This window comes from Mytilus trossulus, chromosome 3 (assembly GCF_036588685.1).
Source record: "Mytilus trossulus isolate FHL-02 chromosome 3, PNRI_Mtr1.1.1.hap1, whole genome shotgun sequence".
NCBI lineage: Eukaryota > Metazoa > Mollusca > Bivalvia > Mytilida > Mytilidae > Mytilus > Mytilus trossulus.
Genome location: NC_086375.1, coordinates 9,190,443 through 9,216,421, shown reverse-complemented (window position 1 = coordinate 9,216,421; position 25,979 = coordinate 9,190,443). Strand labels below are relative to the sequence as shown.

At 31.6% G+C, this 25,979-nt stretch overlaps 3 protein-coding genes across 4 annotated transcripts in view; 1 reads left to right on the top strand and 2 right to left on the bottom strand.

The window, feature by feature from the left end:
• LOC134710109 (tetratricopeptide repeat protein 8-like) overlaps positions 1–14,771 on the bottom strand; it is a 40,297-nt gene extending 25,526 nt beyond the window's left edge. Inside the window, exons 1-7 of the mRNA XM_063570308.1 lie at positions 14,435–14,771; positions 11,746–11,927; positions 8,821–8,980; positions 7,905–8,039; positions 6,639–6,724; positions 6,019–6,217; positions 4,801–4,940 (exon numbers count right to left, since the gene is read on the bottom strand). Coding sequence (XP_063426378.1) covers positions 4,801–4,940; positions 6,019–6,217; positions 6,639–6,724; positions 7,905–8,039; positions 8,821–8,980; positions 11,746–11,927; positions 14,435–14,536 — 1,004 coding nt within the window. The 5' untranslated portion in view covers positions 14,537–14,771. The remainder of the gene's footprint in view (positions 1–4,800; positions 4,941–6,018; positions 6,218–6,638; positions 6,725–7,904; positions 8,040–8,820; positions 8,981–11,745; positions 11,928–14,434) is intronic.
• LOC134709326 (uncharacterized) lies at positions 2,954–4,135 on the bottom strand. The gene is made up of 2 exons (XM_063569493.1): positions 3,786–4,135; positions 2,954–3,264 (listed from the first exon to the last, which is right to left on the bottom strand). The coding sequence occupies exons 1-2, from the start codon at positions 3,892–3,894 to the stop codon at positions 2,954–2,956; spliced, it is 420 nt and encodes a 139-aa protein (XP_063425563.1). The 5' UTR covers positions 3,895–4,135.
• A 42-nt stretch (positions 14,772–14,813) lies between the features above and the next one.
• On the top strand, positions 14,814–25,979 carry LOC134710108 (protein cornichon homolog 4-like). Of its 2 annotated transcripts, none has more exons than XM_063570306.1 (5): positions 14,814–14,970; positions 19,097–19,165; positions 19,572–19,684; positions 21,519–21,659; positions 23,633–25,979. In XM_063570306.1, the coding sequence occupies exons 1-5, from the start codon at positions 14,896–14,898 to the stop codon at positions 23,715–23,717; spliced, it is 483 nt and encodes a 160-aa protein (XP_063426376.1). In that variant the 5' UTR covers positions 14,814–14,895; the 3' UTR covers positions 23,718–25,979. The 2 variants fall into 2 exon arrangements, with proteins under 2 accessions (XP_063426376.1, XP_063426377.1); XM_063570307.1 differs by having other exon boundaries at positions 23,590–25,979.

The following is a 25,979-nucleotide window of genomic DNA, read 5'->3' as shown; positions in this document are numbered from 1 at the left end:
ATCAAAAATCTAAGTACATGTTTGGATTCAGCATATCAAAGAACCCCAAGATTTCAATTTTTGTTAAAATCAAACTAAGTTTAATTTTGGACCCTTTGGACCTTAATGTAAACCAATTTGAAAACGGGACCAAAAGTTAAGAATCTACATACACAGTTAGATTCGGCATATCAAAGAACCCCAATTATTCAATTTTGATGAAATCAAACAAAGTTTAATTTTGGACCCTTTTGGCCCCTTATTCCTAAACTGTTCGGACCAAAACTCCGAAAATCAATACCAACCTTCCTTTTATGGTCATAAACCTTGTGTTTAAATTTCATAGATTTCTATTTACTTATACTAACGTTATGGTGCGAAAACCAAGAAAAATGCTTTTTTGGGTCCCTTTTTGGCCCCTAATTCCTAAACTGTTGGGACCTTAACTCCCAAAATCAATACCAACCTTCCTTTTGTGGTCCTAGACATTGTGTTTAAATTTCATTGATTTCTATTTACTTAAACTAAAGTTATTGTGCGAAAACCAAGAATAATGCTTATTTTGGCCCTTTTTTGTCCCCTAATTCCTAATATGTTGAAACCAAAACTCCCAAAATCAATCCCAACCTTTCTTTTGTTGTCATAAACCTTGTTTCAAAATTTCATAGATTTCTATTAACTTAAACTACAGTTATAGTGCGAAAACCAAGAAAATGCTTATTTGGGCCCTTTTTGGCCCCTAATTCCTAAAATGTTGGGACCAAAACTCCCAAAATCAATACCAACCTTTCTTGTGTGGTCATAAACCTTGTGTTAAATTTCATAGATTTCTATTCAATTTTACTAAAGTTAGAGTGCGAAAACTAAAAGTATTCGGATGACGACGACGACAACGCAGACAACGACGCCAACGTGATAGCAATATACGACGAAAATTTTTTCAAATTTTGCGGTCGTATAAAAAAATGAAGCCACCAAATTTTAAACTTGACCCGAGTTTTGTGGTTCTAAGCATTGTGTAAATGTTTCATAACATTTGGTTATGGCAAACTTAAAAAGGAGAATAGAAAGAAAGAGAAGGTGTGAGCTACTGCTCACTGATGATACGACTGCCCAAATATTTCAGTAAACACGAAGATGATGAATGATGAATATAAAAACGCATCACATGGTGTAGCTGACTTATATATGTAGGAATCAAATCTATGGTGGGTTCCAACTCTATGGCAGATTCCTAATCTATGTCAAATGTGACGTCATGCCGTCCCATATCTATGGTGAATTTTTGTTGTTTCCAAAATCTATGGCAGATTCTGTGCAAATGTAGAACAAGGCAGTACATATACGATCAATGACTTATCGTAAACAAGTGGAAATGAATGACAATGGGAGTATGTCTATAAAAATTTGTGAAAAAAAAACATTTTGTAATGGTCCACCAAATTGTGATGGCAAACAAAAAATTTTGTAAATGATGAAATCAATTTCATATACCCTAATACAGACTTCAAGATTATTTGTCCCGTAAAAATAAAGCACTTTCTTTTGGTGCATTGTATCATTAACGGTTTAACCCATCAATTAACATAACTATTAAATCTCTTAACAATAAAAAAGTGGCAGTTTTTTCTTTTTTTTTATATCAAATATTTATTATGCTTAAAAATGAATAGTTTGAATTTTGAAATGATATTTATTTCATTGTAAACACATCTTTTTTATTTGATGATGATTCAAATTAAATTAATATATAATTTTATCTTTCACCTGATTAACTTTACCAGTCATAGACAGTAAAATAATTACTATAACACCTTTTCTAAAATATTAGGGACTTGAAAAAACGATGCCCTAGTTCACCATGGGCTTCGGCCGGTGCAGAACATTTTGTCCCTCTTTCGGTTAATATAATATATTTCACATCTAATATATCCTTTAAACCATACACAAATTGTTATTGAGGGTGCTACCTTTATTTGGAATAGTACTGTTCAAATCTATTGATTTCAGAATCGTTAGAAGCAGCGATGATGAAAAATTGCGCTATTCAATTGTGACAATATATGTTACTCTTTCATCCCAGAAAACTACACAAATTAAAGATCTGCTATAGATTTGGAGAAAACAAAAAATCTGTCATAGATTTGATTTGATTGACTTTTGTAACGTCACATTTGCCAAAGATTAGGAATCTGCCATAGATTTGGAACCGGCCATAGATTTGAGTCCTACATATATACCCTGAAATCAATTTTCAGAAATCATTGTATTGTAGGTCCTTAGATAAATGTGATGATTTTTTTAACTTGGCTATCATGTGTAAAATGATACAAGTGTGTAGTAAACAGGAAGTTGTTGAGTGATGAATCTGAAACACATTTCACGATATAGCTGACTTATATAAACTCTGAAACCAAATTACATAACTCCTTATGATGTAGATCGTGAGAAAGATGTGACAAAAATATTCATGTGAAGGACATACAAATTAAAAACAAATAGAGACAAATGTCCAATGGTAAAAAAAATAGGATGAAGATACCCATTGGTCAAACAAATAGAGAGAATGTGTATATTGTTCAAAAAATTTGAGAACAGATTGCTAATGGCCAAATAATGACAAGATGAACATCTATCCACAAAACACAATATGAAATCAACACAAAAATGGAAACTTTTCAGAATCATTGGAATACATTAATTATCTAGAAGAATCACAATAGAATTCAAACTACAATTCTTCACTAAGTATCAAACCCATAAAATCTTATAAGAAAATCATAAATAACAAAATTTGGTGTGAGAAAGTATTTTTTATTAAAAAATAATATAGCACTACATGTATTAAATTAACAAATCTACATAAAATTTCACTTTACTAGTCAGATTTCAGTGTTATCATATCACTTTAATTTAGTTATAGACAGAAGCACATCAAGTTCAACATTAACATCTTCACAAATTCGCAGCAACATTACACAGCACGGTCAAAACTACACTGAGCAACCATCTGTGATTTGGCAAACAGCTCCATCTGCTGTCCTTCGTACCCTGGGTTTGTGTCAGGTTCTGTAGGTTGTACTGTAACCTGGTTTGGTCTCAAGGTGCTGAGCATGCTCACTACAAGAACTTGTGACTGGTACCATTTTCTGAGACGAAACTGACGATAGGTGTTCTTTAGGCCAATGGCTACTGACTTCCTGTTTAGCAGATGTAAGGCTCTGGATTTGTTACCTCTCTGAACTTGATGTACTGCTTTTTCTTTTACTCTCTCAATATAACGATCTAAAAATAAGATAACATTTTAAAAATATGTCATCATTGTTTATTCATTGTATATGCAAAAAGTTAAATCTTCCAAAACAAAGTCTACTTTAACATGTTTTTAAAAATTTATAAAAAAAAATCTAAGATGTAAAAAAGTTGATAATTTCATCCTACACTAGTTTTCAACAGTTTTGATTTTCTCAAAATATAATTGTCAATAGATGCTTTTTTTTAGAATTCATACTAATCTCATTCATACCAAATGTTTTTTAGGTATAATCCAAGAAAAGAAGAGAGCATCTTTTTTACATTCTTATTCTATCATAAAACTAGCAAGACTAGTTTCAAACAAAAAACAGATTCACTTTTTTTTCAAATGAAAAATAGATGCTACAAAAATTAAATTGATAAGCAGAAGTTAAGTCTTAAGGCTTCAACACTCCCAAACCTAAACTTTTAAATTTAAAAACAGATGCTACAAAAAATTAAAACAAAAAAGAGGAAGTCTGAAAGTTGAGCGTTAAGACTACAGGACTTACCAAGTACAATAATTTGTTGTACAGCTCTGTCATGGATCAGAAGGTGCTTCCTCAGTAATACTGTATCATCCATAACTATGCTGTCATTAAGTGGTGCAGATTCAGCCATTGCAATATTGTCACTAACTGGTGTGGGTTCAGTTACTGTCTGAGGTTTGATGATGTTTCAAGCTGTCACATTTATTTATTAAATCTATTTTGAGTCTGTTTTCACAGTATACATTTGAGAAACTTTGAGATCAAAAGACAAATTCTTCTACTCAAAAAGATTTAGGAGACTATTTAGGATTAATAGGGGATTGTTAAAAAGATCAAAGTAAACAATTAAAGAAAGATATTATAAATGATAATTAAATATATAATTTTGGAGATATTTCAGTAGTAATTGGCTTGCATTGTCTTACAATCATATATAATTGTAATTTAATAATTAGATGAATGTCTTTGATCATTATAAAAACAATGGTTTAATCAAAATTTGATTGGCTTGTTGTTTTAATATTTTTTAACTAAATATATAATTATTTGCTGCAGAATGACAAAAAATAGACAAGATTTTCAGTTCCATATAACTTTTCAAATAACACCGTAATAAAATATCTTAAATGAATTTTAAGGAAAAACATGCACAAAATATTTAATTCTGTAAATTTAAACAATATTTCTATGTTTGAAAAGGTTTTTATAACTATAAAAATAGAGATCATTTGCGTGTAGTATCTGAGAAAGGGATGAAATCATGAATACTTAAAGCTGACCAATAAACCATACAAATGAGGTCAAGGTCAGATGAACATTGTTAGATTTTGTATGGCTATGTTTCTAAGCAAAATTAAAGTTTTATGACAAAAGAATGATAAAATAATATTACCATGAATCTTAACTTCTTCCATTTCAAGGGAAGATCTAAAAGTTGGTTTATAGTGGTCCTGTCTTTCATTGGTGTAAAAAGCATCTACATTTTGTTCAATATGATCTTAATGTCATATACATAAAGTGAAGAATAAGACAATACCTGTAAAATTTCAGTGCAACTTCTGGTTGATCTGTGTAAAAATGGTGTGTCGCTATGCAAGCTATGGCTTCTACATGCATACTATCATACATTAAAACATCTTTATAAAATTTAACGGCATTTTCCATCTCATTTAAACCCTGAAAAAAGGAAAAAAGTCAATAAACTCATTGATAAAAGGTGAAAAGGGGATAATGTTAATGTGACAGTAACCTAACAAAATAGATGCATGTGTATGTGTTTCAAAAACCGAATGTTATATTTGATAGATCATTTCTAAACTGACAAATGTTTATTGAATTTAGTACTGTGGATTCTTTTTTACCCTGAGTATCAATTTATGAGGACGAAGAAAACTTGTCATTTACATGATTTAAGGTTTTATCAAAGTCTGCAATGAACCCTTTGGAAAATTTGTAATTCTTTGAGCTTCTTAATTTCTTGTTCAAATGTAAAAACTTTAATCCAAGAACAATAAAGAATTCAAGGTCTATTTAAGATCTCTTCATGACAGGAATAAGATTAATTTTGCCTAACTGAGATTCTGAAATGAAGAACAGAAATTAAAGTATTTTTCATATCCTTGGAGTTTTTTCAAGTGCAATAACGATTTTGTGTCAAAAAGAACCATGTAATTCAGTAGTTGTCTTTTTTAGTTGTGTTACATACTGTATTTGTTTTTTATTTATTATTTTGTACACAAATTAAGTTGTTAATTTCTTTGAAGAGTTTTACATTTGTCATTCTGAGGCCTTTTATAGCTGAACTTTGCTCATCATGATAGCTGTATGTTGACCAATAGTTGTTAATTTCTGTGTCGTTTTGTCTCTTGATAGTAGTTATTTTCATAGGCATCATACCACATTGTCTTTTATATATATATATATATATCTTATCCATTCAATTAAATTTCAATTTTACTAGCAGTTTCATTATTCTGAAATCTCTGGCTATTCTTGTTTGAAATTTCCAAATTCTGTGAAACTCATCTCAGAGTGTTTCAGAAAAATTCACATGTTCATAGGTACAATTTATAGCAAAAATAACTGCATTAATTTTTAACCATATAAAATATAGCTATACCTGTCAAGAGTTGTCTCCCCTATAAATTTATCTTATTTGTGTTTATAAACTTCTACAGCTGTAAGAGGTTGATCAAGCCTGAGATACACTTTACATAGATACAGATAGGGATCTTCATACAGTTAGGGGTATTACCTCATAAATTCTAGCTATTCCTGTTAATAGAGTTGTCTCCCCTTGGAATTTATCCAATCCTTGTTTATAAACTTCCACAGCAGTAAGAGGTTGATCAAGCCTTAGATATACTTTACATAGATACAGATAGGGATCTACCATGTCTTGTTGTTTTAATGCTGATTTTAATTGCTGTTCTGAATCTCTAAACATTCCTAATCTGAAACAAAGAAAAAAAGTGAGGTCTAATTCATACATTGAAACTAAATTTAAAAGTACTGTAAATTCAGAAATTATTGCACGGTTTTTATTATTGCGAAAAATGCGACAGAGTTGTAAACACAATAATTTTGAACTCCCATTTTGGAATATTTTATATGGAATATTTTATATGAATTAAACAGGATTTTTCTCAAAATCATAAATAGTAAAATTGCATTTAAGTCAAAAATGACAAAATCGCAATAATAAATGCAGTCAATAATTTCTGAATTTACAGTATAAAATTAATTTAGTTTCTTGAAAATCTTCCATTGCAGTTTTTTGAGTTTTAATAAATGTTTGCACAGAAATTTATCAAACATTGAATAAATTAAACTGCCCTTAAACTGAATGATTTATACAAAAGAAAAATCGTTTACCTGTAATAACATTTAGCTAGCTGTACTTTCCACCACCAATCTTTAAACTGACACGCTTCTGTAGCCAAAGCTGCCAATTCTAGTGCCTATAAATAGAGGGTGTAGGAAAGAATGAGCATACATATACATATAATACATGTAAGTCACAAGTCTCAAGTACTTCTTAACCTATTGCTGTAAACTCTAGTTCACGAAGGGAACTGTAACCCAATTTATTTTCATGGATAATTAATTTGGGGTTTTAGCCCTTTTCTGGCCACTTTGAAGTGATTTAATTTCGTGTTTTTCAAATTTACTTGATGTAGTTATATAAGGAAAGATACAACTTTGACATATAAATCACAGATTTATATTCACATTATTTTTCAACTTGGTTTACTGTATATTATGTATATGCCACTTCAAGAAAGAGAATGTAATTCAGTGGTTGTCGTTTGTATATGTGTTACATATTTGATTTTCTTTCATTTTTTTGTACACAAATTAGGCCGTTAATTTTCTCATTGAATTAGTTTAAATTGTCATTTTGAGGCCTTTTATAACTGACTATGCGATATGGGGTTTGCTCATTGTTAAAGAACTTACAGTGACCTATATTTGTTAAATTCTGTGTCATTTTGGTCTCTTGTGGAGAGTTGTCTCTTTGGCAATTAAACCAAATCTTCTTTTTTGAGTGTATTGATTAATTGGCTGTTGGTGGTTAAAATCTCTATCAGCACATATTTCTATATTGTGTTTGTCAGTTTATATTGATTGAGGCATCTGGAGGGAACTACCAACTTCAGATGGGTAACTGTCAATCCTAGTCAATTAAGGTTGGAATCTCGTCAACTAAGATCCAAATCTAACATACCTGCCATGTGCAAGGATTTGAACTCACAACCTTATAGTGTTTGTTGACAACCCAAATTTTTGCTGCTCTGTTTAGGCTATGTACATATGTTTTGTTTGTTTATATTATTCATTTTATTTGTGCATATATATGTGTTTTCATAGATATAGGAAGATGTGGTATAAGTGTACATGAGACAACTCACAATTTATAAAAGTAAACCATTATAGATCAAGGTACAGTCTTCAACACAGAATATTGTTTAGTTCATGTTTATATTATTCATTTTGCTTTGCAATCTTTTGTCTCCTGTATACATATTAAAGGTATAATTATCTAATGCTGCTGAAACAGGCACTCTGAAATCTTAATCTTAACTTCATTTTACATATAATCGTGTGTGACTTAGAAAACCTAGACAACATATCACTTACATTTCTGACATCATTTTCATGATGAAATATATACTCAAACAATGATTTGGCTAAGTTCTGTCTTGATGCATACTTTGTAAAATTCAATCTACCCAGGTTAATAAAAGGTCCGTCTGGTGTTGACAACATAGAAGCCTACAATACAAAATATTTCAATAACATTTCTTTCTACATGTATATAAATGCTGTTATAGTTTAATGCCTAAAGCATGCAGTCCACTTATCCTAAGCAAATCCAATATTACCATCTTAAACCATACTCAAAAATTGAATCTCATATTTATTTTTTTTTTGTCCATTGTTTTGTTATAAACTAGACATTTTGTTTTCTCAATTGAATTGTTTCATATTTTCCATGTCAAGGCCTTTTAGAGCCAAATATACTGTATGGGTTTTCTAATTATTGAAGGCTGTATGGATGCATATAATTGCTTACATCCACTTTGTTTCCAACTTTGGTTGACAGTTGTTCTCATGACAATAACTCCTCCTCTTTATTATTTAAAAAGAGCAACAACTGAGATTTATTCAAGTACCATAATACTTTTGAGAAAAAAAACAATTAGTAAAATAATGTTTGTTTTACATAAAGAATAACAATTTTTTGCACTTAAATTGTTGAAATATTTTTATTATAAATTAATCTTTAAACAGATAGACAAAACTATGTAGTAATATAACAATCGACTTGGGAGTAGCTGTCTGTGTACTTATTCCTAATAAAAGACTAATAACATGTGTAAATGTATAATTTAAAGCAACACAGGAGGAAAAACCATTTTTTAAATGTTAACTCACAAAGAATTGAACCTACATCTCCCTTATCATGCTTATCTCAAAATAAGGGATCAAGCATATGCAACCACAGATGATCAGAGCTGTACACAAATAAGAAAATAACAGTTTTAATACATACTGTTCCTAATCTGACATATCTCCCAGAGGCACTTGTGACAGGTCTGGCAGTATGTGCTGTACGTGGAGTCCTAATGGCCTGTTCCATTGTACCTGGTCTCCCACCCTGTGTACCAGGACGGGTAAATCCTGACAATGGTCTTCCTGACTGGGACATTGGTCTGTAAAATATCACAGTTATTTCAAAAATATATGGAGTTGCTAATTGGCATTTCTTATTATGGTTATCATGAATGCTTTTCTGTCATTGTTTAAGATTAGACTATCTTATCAAATTATAAATCTTTAAAATCTTTATTACAATGCAACACTCATTGTGGATTCATCATTTTTCGTGGGATACAAATTTTCAAAGACTTTTTTATAAAAGGTAGAATGGTAGAGGACTTCAATAATCTTGTTATAGCTTGTGTCCAATTTCTTGGTGAATAAATATATGATGGATTGATTTTTCCTTATTAATCTCTGCAAAAATAGCACTTTTGAAAATATTGTGCAGAAATTATTTTTGCATATTTTTACATTATTTTTTAAATAAAGAAACACTAGGCATGAATAAAGTTTTATTCTGTTCAGTACTACAATGAAAAGTTTGCATAACATTTCATTGCGTTCTTTTCAGTATGAAACCAGATATGACATACTATGTTTTAGTGGTACATGTATCACACCTTTAACTCTGCTAAACATAGAAAATAGATGAAACTTTGGATATATACATTACCCATTAAAAGTCACTTAGTCATTTATATTTCCTTGATATTATCTTTTATTGTAGATAAACAGGTTGGGAACAAACCCTCTAGATGGTAATTATACCTGTATAGAGGGATAATCCTTCTATAGAGGGGTAAAATTATCCCTTTATAGAGGATTTTTTTTTGTTTAGACTGGATTTAAATTGAAATAGGGCAGAATGGCATTCTCTACTTATTATGGCAGTAACCTGGAATGTTTGATGCACCAATTGATGTACTTTATCTAATATGCACATGCCCAGTTTGATGCTTATCTGACTAAATATAAAATCCAGTGGAGGATCCAGAAAAAAATTTGGGGGTGGTCCCAAATGAATATTGAATGGTATGAAAAAGGTTAAAAAATACCTTCGACATTATGGAAGATCATGAATTTGGACAACACCATGCAATACACATATTCCTAGGTAAAGGAATTAAAAGACATGTAAAACTGATTTTAATCTAAGCCTCTATACAATATCTTGCAATCTAAAATAGCACGTTACATACAACTGTCGTCTGAATTAGGCAAGCTGTAAAAAAAGTTTAGCTAAAATGTCAGTCATAATCGGTAAAAACAGTTCTACGTAAAATTGTTCAAAATGTATTAATTTAACAAAGAGTCGTTTATCAGGTCATTCAACATCATGCGTTGTGGGTTTTTTCTTGCAAAGTTATCTATAATTTGTTTCATGTTTAGTTCCAAACTGTAGTGCACATGCATCAACGCAAGTCTGTTTAAACGCGATTGTCCCATACTTGTTCTCAGGTAGGTTTTTAAAAGTGATAACTCACTGTTGGATCGCTCACATTCGCAGCTCGTCACCCCCATGGTAGCTATGATTTTTAAGATAACAGAAATATTTGGGAAGTCTGTTTTGCAACATACTTTCGGAGCACCGGCTACAGTTTCTGGTTTTGAAAGCATTGACTCGCAAGTCTTTTGCCACAAACGCAGTTCTGATGGCATTGTAGATGGACTCGGCAAATCAGTATGATTAAAGTCTACAAAATGTTTAATTTCATCAAATGTTGCGCTTTGTACAAATGGCGGTACCAACTTCAGTGCTTGAATTGCTGTTGATGTAAGGTGCGAAAATCTTGCTTCCATGCCACTCAATACATCGTCAAGATGTGGGATACCTATGACACGTCTGTAGTACATTTCTGGTGTGTCTGCAGAACAGTTTTCCTGTTGATTTTTTCGACCGCACCGTCTAGGTATTGAGGGCTCTACAGCGACGGTCTTTGCAAGTTCTTCGGTCTCTGCAAACCATTCACTAAACCATTCTTCGATAGTTTTGCGTACATCGGTTAGAGCTTCTTTGACAGCTGAGACAGATTTATAAGCTGCTACGATGTCTAAAGTCTGTCCCTGAAGTTTTGTGCTCAAGCCTCTGGTGAACACCATACAGTTTTTCACTATGACCAGTGCAATTATAAATGGAAATTTCACTTAAAACTACAAAAATAATTTGTATTTACCTTTCAAAAGAAGAAGTCAACTTCTTCATATTGACAAGCTGTTTTGACAATTACATGAATACAGGTGAAACACATTGATCCGTATTCTATCATTGTGCCACCTCCAGGTATCCAGGTTATCCCTAACCAATTAGTGCGATGAAAGGATTAATCTTAAGTATTAATTTGTTGATTAGCTAGTTATTGAAAAAATAGAAACTTTAAAAAAATTGAGGTTCGTCATGGGGGTGGTCCGGTGCGCCGTGGGACCACCCCCTGGATCCGCCACTGAAATCTTTTGTTTACCATGATTGAAAGCTGTGATGATCAGGTAAATTCTACTCACTTATGCCTCACTGAACAGAATTTCTATTGGTAGATTTAACATGAAATTTAAAAGTCAACTATTCTTTTTGTTGTTGATCAGGTGTTCAGATAGGTATACAATAGATTTTAAGTTTTGTCACTTTAGCAGAAAACTGGTTATCCCAATTTTTAGTAAAGTGCATATATGTTGATGCATATAATGCTAGAGGTTATAGCCAATATAACTGGAAAATGCCATTTTGCCCCAACTTGCTTTAAATCCAGTGCAAACAAACATACCCCTCTACTATTTTATACCTCTGAAGAAGGATTATCCCTCTATAGAGGTACAATCACCATACAGGGGGTTTGATCCCTACCTGATAAAGGGAATTCAAAGATTTAATAGTACCTACCTTACTCCTTGACTAGGACCACCATGGCCTGTCCCTGGTTGTTTGAGGGATGTTCCAGGTCTGGACACCTGTGCTATGGAATTGTCATCCATCAACATCTCTGCAATACCTTCTTCATCCACATCAACTTCGTCTACATAAACCTGTGCTGTTAAAGCTCTAGTCTTTAATGTCCAAGAAGCCTGAAATATTCATTAAGAAACTTGAAAACATTTTCATTTTGGAATTTGAAATATTTGTTATATAAATTTAAAATAAATGAAATGTTGTATCTCACAAGCACTCATAATTTCACCAGTGTCTTAGTAAGACAAAAAATAAAGACTCTAAAACAGCAGATCCCCTCTGCCTTTTCTGTGCACTCCTGTGACCTAGCTGATGAAAAAAAAAAAAAATGCATAATTTAAAAACAACTACATGTACTTACATTCAATTTGTAGAATAAATCATAGAAAAACACATTAATTTATTCAATTATATATACATGTATAAAAATAATAAACATACATGTATGGGGAGGGGGAGATCTCACAAAACATGTTGAACTTCAATCATATCAAATTTGTGTACCTCTCAAGTCTTGAGTCTCTTGCCTTTGTTATTTTTGTATGAGTTTAAATTCTATAGCTAGTTCATTGAAATGTATTGGGGTTTAGAGTATATGTAACATCCATTTTCTTTGAACATGTACACATTTGGTTAAGGGGCATCCTGCCTCTTGGTGCAGGATTTTCCTACTGTGTTAAAGATCAATTGGTGTCTCTCAGCTGATTCTGCTCTTTGGTTGTTGTCTCTTTCACCAATTTTCATTCTCAATATTATAATAAAGTTTAATACAACATTTACAAGGGATGGTGCCATTCATCTTAAAACAGTGCCCTCTGCAAAATTCCATCTAAAATACTGTCAAAGACTTTTTAAAATCTGACTGACTAATAAGTAGATTTAGTTCAACCATTTTCATGTTTTTAAACAGCTTAAAAAGGTAAAAGGTAGTATTTTAAGTGCTTTGCTCTGTGCATATTTGGAAATTAGTATGGCGTTCATTATCACTGAACTAGTATATATTTGTTTAGGGGCCAGCTGAAGGACACCTCCGGGTGCGAAAATTTCTCGCTACATTGAAGACCTGTTGGTGACCTTCTGCTGTTGTTGTTTTTCATTTGGTCGGGTTGTTGTCTCTTTGACACATTCCCCATTTCCATTCTCAATTTCATAAATAAAAAGGTGTTGATAGACAATGATCAGATGATGGAAAACAGCTATTATTTTATAAGTCTGCACTTTCCATTTTTCTTCCAAATCTGCAAATTTTGTCAGCAAATGATCTGTTAGTCTTATATATTGATCCATATATATTACCGGGAAATATAAGAATCTTCTACTTCTTCTTTGTAGTGAAGCCATTATAAATAATAGGTCTGTTTGCCCAAACGCTACCTACCCAGAAAAAAGCTGCCTACTCAAATTCTTTTATTGTCCTGATTTGAAGAAGTTTTTTTTTTAATCAAATAGGCAAGAAGACTAATAAACATCTTACAATTTCTTTTATTGAAAAGAAAAAAAAAGAAAATGCCTACCTACCTACCCACTGTCTCAACCTTTGGGTAGGGTTTGGGCAAACCAAAATATTTTTAAGTGTGGCTTGACAGCCTTCATCACGTTGAAGTTTGTGTCACTTGTACTGTGTATTGCTTTGTGGAGACGAATATACAGTGATAAATTTAACATTTTTATAATTAATATATCAGTATTATATATTTCCATTTTTTGCGCAGTCAGGATTTAAAGCAAAAAAAAATAATAGCCTTTCAAGAAATCTTAAAATTTACTATTAAGACCATTTCATTTCTTGTCCTATTTGCTGGTTATCTTATACTGCCAAGGAGACAACTATCCACAAAAGACCAAAATGACACAAACATTAACAACTATAGGTCACCATACAGGATAATATTTTGATAGGCAGGATAAATATAGATTATCGGGTTTTCTACATATTGATATGGTAAAATATCAGCCTTAGCCACATTGTGTCGAGCAGCTGATATTTTACGATATCTATCAAAGAAAACCCGTTTATCATTCTATTTCTGGTCTTTGTTTAACATAATGATAAATATGGGTTAATATTTATATAAAAGATCAACTTGTCAGTACAGGGACAGGCAGGATAAGTATAGATTCCACTGTCAAGGATTTGTATAGTAAGACACTTACTATTTACACTTACACTTACAGAATACAGACTTATAAAGACTAAAGACTTGTACTAAGTGATATCGTAAAATATCAGCTGCGAGCCACATTGTATCGACCTGCTGATATTTTACCATATATATACAAAAAAAGCGTATTATCTGTTTATCGTTTTATTACTGGTCTTTTCCTTTTTCCTAAGACAGTTTTACACTTGACGAAAGCAAGCTTGATAACTTCTCCTCTAGCATTGTGACGTTGTTGATAACTTCTCCTCTCACATTGTGATGTCACTGATAATGCCTGGTCTCGTTTTGAAGCCTTGATACCAGAATTACGGAGCGACAGAGCAGGGTGATATAGGTGTATGGAAGGACGATAAGTCAAGTTTATACTAAATCATAGTAAATGCATGAATGCCAGTGCCATTGGCACTGACAGTGACAGGGTGTAACAGTTATCAACCTGTATACATGTTTTAGCTTTATACCTGGTCATATGGATTCTTTTCTAATAACTCTGTACATATATCTGTACATTCTTGGTATTTCTTCCTTCTGTAACAACTGTAGGCTAGAAAAAGTGGATCCATTTTTAGTTGCCAAGAATGCTATGTGAGGGGAGATAACCCTTTATGATCTTCATGAAAAATGATTTGTAAATATGATCTGTCTTCGACAATTGAATATACACGCTAAATGAAAGTAAATTGGGAAATTTTATTAACAACTGATAACTTTGGTAAAGTTGTTCATATGTTGATATCGGACATTATAGAGAAAAAGAGACATATTGTAAGTACTAGGATAAACAATGGTTTTTACAGTGTTCACCGGCTTTAATCGGCCTGGTTCCCTGTCGAATATCGTCCCTTCCTGCTTCCTGACCCTATCGTTATCGTAAAGTGACCAGATAGAGAATTTAAACAAAAACTCAAAAGAAAACCAAAGCATGGGTGTGGATTCCTGGTTATTCATCTTCTCTGTGATAGATGAGGGAGCTTTATTGTTCCTTGTTGTTTATTTTGTATCCTTAAACTGTCCATTAATTTTTTTTATTAAATAAATCAGTCAAAAGACAAAAGGCACAAGTTATTGATTGATAGTCCAAAATAGTGCCTTGTTTGGTTAAAACTATAAAGAAACGTTTGATGATCAACTTTGCTACATTATGAGTTTGTAGGCATGTCATCTAATTTCCCTTAATATAGCTCTTTGGAATCTGTGCCACTTGATTATTTCTACTGTATTCTGTTGACAGTCTACAACATTTGTAAAACAATCGCTTTTCCTTTATGAAGTCCGATATTTTCTATAAATGTAATAACACTTTTGGTATTTAGCTGAATTTTGTCTCCAAATGACCTTTGGTCGCCTTCGAATACCTTTTGACGTCAAACAACAATAACTTTTTATACGCCCGTCAAAATTTTGACGGGAATTATTATGGTATACTAATGTCCGTCTGTCTGTCTGTCCGTCCGTCCGTCTGTCTGTCCAAATTTCATGAAACTTAAAATAGTTGTTTCTTATGATGGTCAAATGATCTGTATACTTTTTGGTGAAAATAAGATTAAAACTTTTTGAGTTTCGGCACTTTGTAACTAAAACAGGAGGTCCGAGAACACAATTAATTCGTAGTGCATTTCTTTTAGAACATAAATGAAAATAAAAAAAATCCCACCTGCGCTTTCTCAAAGAAACTTTTACAGTGTGTTGTACTACTTTTGGGACAAATTATATCAAATTTATAGAAAACTTCATCGCCTCTAACTCAAAATATGGACAATTTTATGTTTAGGGCGTCTTGAAATCTTTTTACAGCTTCCAAAGTGATAATTTTCAACCTTTTTCAGCTGGACCAAATCACTACTTTCCTTTAAAATTCTGAACCCAAATTTTTTTACAGTGTAATTTCATCCCCCTACTTTCAATTTGAGGCATTGAACATGGAGAAATAAATTTGGAAGGGGTATAAAAATTAATGGCAAGTAACCCACTGTCAACACTAGGGACTATATTTGTGAACAACGAAAATCAAGGGACGACAATGGTGGTCTCGGAGAAAGAGTTGACAAATCTTAAAAAAACTTGGTATGAACAAAGCTTAATGAATTATAACACTGCTTACAAAGTTTCATGACAATAGGATGTATATTATAGACATTAAGTTAAGTTCTATACTCATCTTTGCGTGTAAAATTTTGACGTTAAAATTGAAAAATTTCAACTATCAACATTTGGGGCTTTAAAAATTTAAATATTGCAAAAAAATACTTTTTAAATGCCTTAATATATAACTTATCATGTACTAAAAGCAATAGAGTACTCATTTGATTTATCAGCCTTGGCATAATTATTCAAAAGTCAAATTTATATGAGCCTGCGCCTAAAAATTTAGGTTTTTTAATGAAGGGGGGGGCCTTACATAAAGATGTAATATTTTCCAGCAATTTTAAATTTGTAAAGCTTTTTGGTTATAAATAATCCTTACATATGTATTGAAAGTAATTTAAATGGAAAGAAAAGTTACTAATAACATATCATATTAGTTTAAAAGAGTCTTAGGCCAAGTAAGACTGGAAAAAATTTAGGGTCAATTTAGGCTGTGCCACATATTTACTTGTTTAAATAAACCAATTTTTCAAGACGTTTCGGCCAATGGCCTTCTTCAGTTCTTTATTTTTCCACATATTTACATTAAAAAATGCATATTGAGGCTATAAGAAATGAAAATTTGTGTCTTTTTTATCATTTCTATACTCGTGTGACATGATACAACAAATCTGAGCACAAAAAGACTCTTGCAATTAACTTTTCTTACAAGTAGTATGGGCTGATACAAAGATTTTTGCCTTTTTAGGGAAAAACTTGCATGCAATTTATTCTCAACAGGCTTATATTTAAACCACTTGCTATCCTACAGAAGAAAAGAAATATATTATGTGAAATGGAACAGGTACAATAGACATTGTAAAGTGCATTTGATACAAATTTAGTGAGGTCTCTAATATGGACATCAAATTTTATATACCAAGCTCCCCACTGTTGACTTCATCCAAACAAGGCGTTAGACAAGGGTCATTTATACAACACATTTTGCACATTTTGTCTGAGATAAACTTCTTTTATGTAGATTCAGAGTTCATAAATAAGTAAAAGAAGCAGATAAAGGCATAGAAACACAAATATTTACACATGAAAACCTGTCAGATAGAAAGAATATTGAAAAAGTTATAAAATGCCTATTTTGACCATAAAATGCCAAAATTGGTCATTTTTGCAGAAATTCTATAAAATAAAAGTTTAAATCCTTTAGTTTTATGCTATTTGACAAGTTGACACCATCAAATCATTTAGGGAAGTTGCCAGAGTACAAATTCTATATTTACAGATTTCACCTCTTAGGTCCGAGAACACAATTAATTCGTAGTGCATTTCTTTTAGAACATGAATGAAAATAAAAAAAATCCCACCTGCGCTTTCTCAAAGAAACTTTTACAGTGTGTTGTACTACTTTTGGGACAAATTATATCAAATTTATAGAAAACTTCATCGCCTCTAACTCAAAATATGGACAATTTTATGTTTAGGGCGTCTTGAAATCTTTTTACAGCTTTCAAAGTGATAATTTTCAACCTTTTTCAGCTGGACCAAATCACTACTTTCCTTTAAAATTCTGGACCCAAATTTTTTTTCAGTGTAATTTCATCCCCCTACTTTCAATTTGAGGCATTGGACATGGAGAAATAAATTTGGAAGGGGTATAAAAATTAATGGCAAGTAACCCACTGTCAACACTAGGGACTATATTTGTGAACAACGAAAATCAAGGGACGACAATGGTGGTCTCGGACCAGGAGTGTGTTTTTTCACATGTCGCACTGTATCTCAAAAACGATTCTTGATTATGGCTTAAAACTTTAAACACTTCTTAGTTATATTAATCTTAATATCTGTATACTTTTTGGTGATGATTCAAAATTTAATTTTGAGTTATTGAGTATTTTGTAAGAAAGGGGGAGTTTTTTTTTACATGTCGCACCATATCTCAAAAATGATATATGATTATTGCTTGAAACTTTACACATGTCTTTGTTATATTAATCTAAAGATCTGTATACTTTTTGGTGATGATTCAAAACTTTATTTTGGAGTTATTGAGTATTTTGTTAAACAGAGGAGGATTTTTTACATGTCGTGCCGTATCTCAAAAATAATTTATGATTATTGCTTAAAACTTTACACACTTCTTTGTTATATTAATCTAAAGATCTGTATACTTTTTGGTTTTGATTCAAAATTTTATTTTAGTGATATTTAGTTTTTTGTAAAAAAAAAACAGGGTTGGGGGTTTCACATGTACAGCCATGTCTCAAAAACAATATATGGTTATTGCTTAAAACTTTCTCAGAAACTATTTATGATTATTGCATAAAACTTCCACACAAGACGTCGGGCGTATCATGCGCTCATGGCGCAGCTGTTTATTTATTTTGACGTCAAATTTTTTTAACTATGATGTCAAAGTTTACCGGAACCTGTGTGATTCTACGTAATGGCGGACAAATCTGCATACAAGTGTAAATACATCTATTGTGACATCAAAATTTTACATGTACAGGAACTTTTGTGGATGTTAAATAATTTTATGACCGTGATGGTGGTGTAGTTGTCTGCATCATCAATGTTCGTCCGAATACGCATTTGGTTTTCCGACAATAACTTTTAGTTTAAGAAAATTTACTATTCTACCTTTGTAGGTCCAATACCACAAATGGAAGATTGTTTTATTGTTTTGAGGCTTATGGTACTGACAGTTTATAATGTAGGAATAAGGGTCCTAAAAATAAGCATTTTTAGTAGTTTCCTGATAATATCTAGTGTGCAAGTGTATTATACACTTACACACAAGTTATTGTCAGTATGAAACTTTAAAGTATAGATCTTGCTAAAATTGTACTTAAAGTTTCATACTACAAAGGTTTTGAATTGCAATGGAGTTCTTCAGGTTCTATTTTTCAGTTCAAAGCTGTGAACATGAGATAAAGAACATTTAGAAAGGAAATGTAAAGCTAAATAAATTAATGTTTCATGATTTAGGAGAATAATATCATGCATTTTCTCAAATTGATTTCCTTGACAGAATTCAGGTTATAACATTATCAGATTTAGAATGTGACTATTTAAATGCTACAAATTGTTGTGATAAACTTAATAAGGTATGTATTAAGGTATATATTATCATTGTTTAAACTTTTAAACTTTTACAACACTACTGCTTTAAAATAATAATGTATTATGTCATTAATGCTAGGATCGAGCACAGACTGGTTGGCTCTTCTCTTAACATGTTTTACATCTTTTAAACTAAGGGACATTATATTTGTTCCAAATAACTTGTTTTCCAAACATTATAGATATTCATCATTTTCATACATGTATGTTTGACAGCTACAGAATATTTTAATTATGGTGTGGAAAATTTATTTCAAACTCCTTCATTTTGTCCCAGTATTATTCTACGAGGAAAATTTAAACTTTTGTTACAAGTTCAGATTTAAGTACAAAAAAATTTTGTAGGAATAAATTTCATATAATAATTGTGAATAATTTGTCTTTTTGCAGTGGGTTTTAGTGGAGGCTATAGCTCAGTGTGTTTTAGCAGTTCTGTTATTATTAACAGGGCATTGGATATTGTTTCTAATGTATGCTCCTGTAACAGCTTGGTTAGTTTATAAGTAAGTAGCTATATATAGAAGTTTTTTGTACTATTATTGGACTTTTATGGGCATTATATATGTTTTCTGGTCTGTGCGTTCGTCCGTCCGTCTGCCCCGCTTCAGGAAAAAGTTTTAGGTCAAGGTAGTTTTTGATGAAGTTTAAGTTAAATCAACTTTAGAATTAGTACATGTGTGCCCTATGATATGATCTTTCTAATTTAAATGCCAAATTAGAGTTTGTACTCGAATTTTAAGGTTCACTAAACATAGAAAATGATAGTGTGAATGGGGCATCCATGTACTATGAACATATTCTTCTTTTAAAATGAAAAAAAATAATTGTTGCAGTTATTTAATAGACCACTTTCGAGTTCATCTGTCACTAAAAAAAAAACTCAATTGTATACGCCTTTATGAAGTCATTTACCAGATAGAGAGGGTCGCCTGTATCCCTGCACTTTTATGTTCATCAAGCGTCTTAGTGATCATCATTGTGCAGGATAAACTAGAAATAATTGTTGTGCTCTAGGTCCTTAATGACAACTCTTTAATGACAGCAGTGCTGATTGTCAGTTTTAATAATTCAATTTGCCGAATAATTCGTACAATATAGAATTACAGTTTTCCATCCACTTGCTCAACATTTGAATGAAGTGACAGTGCTCTAGCTAGAAATCAAAAGGGGCAGGGTGCCAGTGGAGGGCAGGGCACTTTTTATGATATGAAAAGGCACTACTCATTTTTTTGTCTACGTTTCTGTGTGTATCACGAGTTAACAAATCTCTCTTTTTTTTTTACTGTATATGTTGTTGTTTTTTAAAATAAAGATGCTTTTCAACAATAGTCAATGTTTGTTAATTATACTACATCAACATAATATGTTTTAACAGTTTAACTTCACTTTAACCATTATCCAAGAATATATAGATAGAAATTTCAGCTTTAAATTCCTCATTCACACTAAGTTGAATAGCATCACTTATTTAACAATGTTTAGAATATGGATTGCAGCAATGCTAAAAGTATAATTATTAAGTAGAAATTGCAATATATTTTTTTTAATATGTTCAAAGACAGTTAATATCTTTAAGGTTACATTATTATGTTATTATATATTCAATTGGTAATTTGTTCCTTTTTTTGATATTAGATAATATTTTTAGAGCACAAATTTATAATAAGCTAAAACAGGGGAAGTAACTTCAAAATCAATTTCCACCACGTTTGCGTTAATTAAAAACTGTGCTTTTGTTGAGATGGCAGGCATTTCTGTAAAGGCATAGTTTTATTTAGATGACTTAAATTCAATTCTAAAGTAATGAAAGTCTTCATTTATACACTCTTCCATTGTGACTTGGAAATCGAAAATGCCGACCCAAGCTAAACACACTCGCTGACGCATTCATCAAAAGTATGACAAAAAGATACATTGTCCTAATTAAATTACCTAGTTATTAACACCTTTGAAGTCTTTGTCATTGTAATTGATTGTAATGACATGATTAAGCTGGGGGCAATCACACAGGTGTCATATATGTAATTAACTTAGAGATCAGAAATCGATGAAACAAAATTTTACCAAAACGGCACAAGACAATTTCGGAAAAAGACGTCAGGGCAGAAGGGCGCGGATGAAGGCACTCAGGGCGCGGCTGAGGGCACCCAGGGCGCGGCGCCCTTCTATTTTGGGCTAGCGAGACCACTGAGTGATGACGCCCCTAAATGCACAAATTATATTCACTAAAACAAGAGTTTATGACGGAAATGCATCAAACTCTAAAGTTGTCTATTAGAAAAAATATTTATGTTTCTATTTAAAGATCAATTGATGAATTCCCTTTTCTATTTATAGATTAGTAAATAAACCATCAGGAGATATTGGAATGTATGATCCTACAGAGATTCACAATAGACAGCAACTAAAGACTTACATGAAAGAAAACCTCATTAAAATGGGATCCCATCTCATATTCTTCTTTATATTTTTATACTGGTATGTATATTCAAATATAAATATATGTTGGCCTTGGTATATGTCAATAAGATAGCAATCCAACAAAAAGGTAAAAAAAAAAGGACAGCATGTGGATTTGATAAATAGGCAAGTGCCTTAACTGTGCAAATGCTGAATGAGCTTAACATAAAAAAGAAGATATGGTATGATTGCCAATGAGACAACTATCGAAAAAGACCAAAATGACACAAACATTAACAATTATAGGTCACAGTACGGCCTTCAACAATGAGCAAAGCCCATACCGCATATAGTCAGCTATAAAAGGCCCAGATAAGACAATGTAAAAGGTGGTACCTAACACTGCAGGGAGATAACTCTGTAAAATCAGCTAAACTTTTTAATGACGTTGTGTTGTTAAGGGAATATTAAGCTTCTCAATGAGCAAAATAAGTGTTTGTCAAACTGCTATATATAACCAGTGTATTTTTCCTTAAAAAAACGGTTGGTCCAAATTTTTTTGATTTTTTTCATATTTTTGTTATTGAGTCAAAGTAAATACTTTGTCAAAATTTTATGAAAATTAAACGAGCCAGATTAATTTTAGTGAAGGTGTTGGGTACCACCTTAAGTCAATGTTATAATCTGTATCCATGAAATCAACAAAATTGGTATCCAATGATTGACAAAGAACAATAATGAATCCACAGTATTTCAATTTTGTAATTAATCTATATTTCATTTTGGGAGGCATTCATGACATTTGTGGCACATATAAATATGTCAGAATAAAGCATTTAAAAAATCTACTACATGAACAAAAAAAGATTTATCATGGGGACATGCAACTAAAGATATTAAAATCAAGATTATGCTCAACTTTTCTATTATAAACAAATTCAACTTACAGGGATATAAACTAATACTAACTTTTTGATTTCTAAACTTAATTTTGTGTGAACCTGATTATAGCCTAACATGTGACTTGGGAAGGGAAATTTGATGTGTGTATTTTCTAAACATACATGTATTGTGAATTCATCATTGTTCATACAAAGATGTTATTTTATAAATTGTGTTGTGAAAACTTTATGTATGCAGTATTTTCTAGATGTAGCTAATAGAAGTTTTCAATTTTACATGTATTGAATTCCAATTTGGTATCTGCAATGTTGTCAGTTTTCAACTAATAATTTGTCTTTAACATAGTAGACTTATGAAGCATAGGTTTTCACAAACAGTTTGATTCTAAGAATAACTGTGTTTGTTGTAGTTCAATAACAAATTCTTTATCTGATAGAACCATAAAAGCTGTCCCAGAATAAAATGCAAATGGAAAGGGTAGTTTAGAAATCATTTTCAAATTTAAATAGCTTAAACAATTATAGGAAAAAATAAATTAAAATTTTACACATGGTAATCATAAAAAGATTTGAATTTATTTTTTACCTATAATTGTTCAAGCTATTTTTGTAAACTTACCGCCACAGTGGCGGATCCTAACCTTATTATAAAGAGGGCCCACTGACTGGCTTAAGAGGTGGAAGGGGGGCTCCAGTCATGCTTCAGTGATTACTCATATAATTTTTGCCTATGCACCATCATTTAAATTGATTTTAAAGGAAGTGCCTTCTGATACTGCACCATACTACAATTATTAAATACTGGAGCAGTTCTTACCAATAAGTAAAATCACAAAAATACTGAACTTATAGGAAAATCAATTCGGAAAGTCCCTAATCACATGGCAAAATCAAAAAACAAAACGCATCAAAAACGCATGGACAAGAACTGTCATATTCCTGACTTGGTATAGGCATTTTCAAATGTAGAAAATGGTGGATTGAACCTGGTTCTATAGCGCTAACCCTCTCACTTTGATGACAGTCTCATCAAATTCCGTGATACCAAGTTTACGCTTTCTGCTAAAACAACTAACTAAGCATGTATGTGGGTGTTTCTTTTCCAGGATGATTTATTCACTTATTAAAGGACTGTAACGTTACTTACAGGATGACAATATCGTTGCTGGGTTTGACGAAGAGCGCAAATGCAGTAGAAGTAATGTTTCCACCTGTCGAAGTTAGTGACCTTTGAACTTGACACGCAAAAAGATCAAGAACGAAACAGACTACTTAATGATAATATGCATGTTTAATATTATAGAGATTTTTTTTCAATTGAGTGTAACACATTTTTTCGTCTTTTAATTTATTTTTAGATATACATGTATAACACAACCAAGATGTTTAACATCTTTTGAATATGTGACAATTTATACGCATTTGTAAATTCATTAATTCTGGAATGTATATGAGAGTATTGCTTCTTACTTATGATTATGACAGCAAATGTGTACAAGTTTAAAACTTGCAGTATGCAACTCACATGCTATAAATTGATGATTGGAAGGGTAACATTTATAGTGATATTGAGGGCTTTTTTCAAAACTACCTTTCCTCTTTTTTATTGGGAAAATAAGTGTAATTTTTATCAAATTAGGGAATTTAGAATAAACCATGAATTTGACTGAAACTTCAATTTGCAGACCCTCTTTATAGAGTCAAACCCTGCTTTGAAATAATACCCCTTATTGTCAGTGATGATACATAAATAGACCCTCAAATCTGCACATATAGTCATTTTAGGCATGAAAAATGAATAAATGAGTGTTTTACGGTTTGTATTCATGCACAATTACTACTGAGACTGCATTGTTTGGGTAAAAAGTTGTCTTTTGGGGAATAATTTTTAGCCATGTTTTTTTTACAAATTGGGATTCTTCTCCAGGGGGAAAAAGCCTTTATTCTCAGGTGATTTAAGGCAAACAATTTAGTGTGGAGGGGGATTTAGAACGAGATTGGAACTAAGGAAATACTGCTTACATTTTGTTGTGAGACTTTTTATGCCTTGTACGATTAAGTTGGAATATTTTTATATTGTGTATTATTGGTTAAGTTGTCGTTGTATGTGCTTTTGCAGTTGATTTCATTCTATTTTCTTTAGATAATACATTTCATTGTATTTAAGTGTGCTGAGTTTTGTATTAAAGTATGAATGAGCTTTGATGAACAAGTAAACGGAAATTGTATAATGCTTCTATTAATTAATATAAATAATACAATGATTTGTATTTCCATTTCATTTTAGTGTACTAATTCAAGTTAGTTAAAAAAAAACATACAAAAAAAACACTCCTACAAGCCTTTTTCCGATCTTGCTCAAATTTGCACTATTCAGTGAACTTATATATTATGTATATTTTTTGTAAAATACTTGTGAAAATAGGGAGGCTCTTATTGTTGTAAAATTCCTTCGTTATTTTTATTCAAGAGCTATGCTTACTTATAGAAAGCCTCTTTTGGAAATTCTGTAATTTATTCAGGGAAAAAAATATATATTAGAAGTCACAATATGCATTTAGGTCACAAATTGGTGCAGATTTTGTTGTTGCATAATTAATATTGGTGCATATAAAATGTGTTTATTCAGATTTTTATTTCATGTTTGTATAATGTATTGATAAGTCCCAAGTGATAATGTTTGCCTATTGATTGTTTCATTACCAAGTTTAAGTCCAGTTTGTTTAGGGCTATGCCAGAAAAAAATGTATGGGGGGTGGGGGGGGTGAAAGGCAGTTTTTATCAGCACCCGCCACCCAGACAATTTTAATTGAGAATTATAGTGCATTATAATGTGAAAAGTTGCTCTGATACCTATCACCCATGTATTATTAATACAATGTGCCTTCCAACCCCCATCCCCTTCATTTTTTCCCTGAATAGCCCTTAGGAAAATGCTATGTAATAACGTTAGTACATGTTAACGATTTGGAGGTCCTCCGTTTTCATAAAGTTCTGTTTTTTTCATTTTTAAACACAACAGAACTATGTAAAAGAACAAATGGAAAAAAAATTAATATCTCATCCTCATTTTCTGAATAAAATTTAAAATACCTATTACCTCGATGAAACATTAATTCTCAATATCTCACAATTCCAATCGTAATCATTCCATCAAAGTATTTGGTTTTCAACCGTGTAAGCTTTCGTGACATCAATTTATGTTTGTTGGGCATAAAATACTTGTTTGTACATTGGCTATATATATTGCATTCATAAAAGATAAATGTAAATAATGATAAAATACAACACTTTTCTGCAGTTAAGGTTGAATATTGTACATAAGAATCAGTGATGCTTGGTCAACTTTGAGCTGGCATAATTATTTTGTCATTTGAAGCATGAAGACACCCAATTGCCAATATAAGACCTAACTGATGTCATTAATCAATGTAGAGTTAAAAAAGTTTTTTTATACACCTACAAAATGTAGGAACCAAAGAAGTTACCATTTCCC

What these genes read in the sequence shown, in the direction of transcription:
- LOC134709326 (XM_063569493.1), bottom strand. Translation starts at nt 3,894, where the DNA reads ATGGCTGAATCTGCACCACTTAATGACAGCATAGTTATGGATGATACA. An exon ending in ACAACAAATTATTGTACTTG is followed by an intron (nt 3,265 to 3,785) that starts GTAAGTCCTGTA and finishes TCTTATTTTTAG; the next exon opens with ATCGTTATATTGAGAGAGTA.
- LOC134710108 (XM_063570306.1), top strand. Translation starts at nt 14,896, where the DNA reads ATGGGTGTGGATTCCTGGTTATTCATCTTCTCTGTGATAGATGAGGGA. An exon ending in TGTTCCTTGTTGTTTATTTT is followed by an intron (nt 14,971 to 19,096) that starts GTATCCTTAAAC and finishes GACAGAATTCAG; the next exon opens with GTTATAACATTATCAGATTT. An exon ending in ACAGCTTGGTTAGTTTATAA is followed by an intron (nt 19,685 to 21,518) that starts GTAAGTAGCTAT and finishes TTCTATTTATAG; the next exon opens with ATTAGTAAATAAACCATCAG.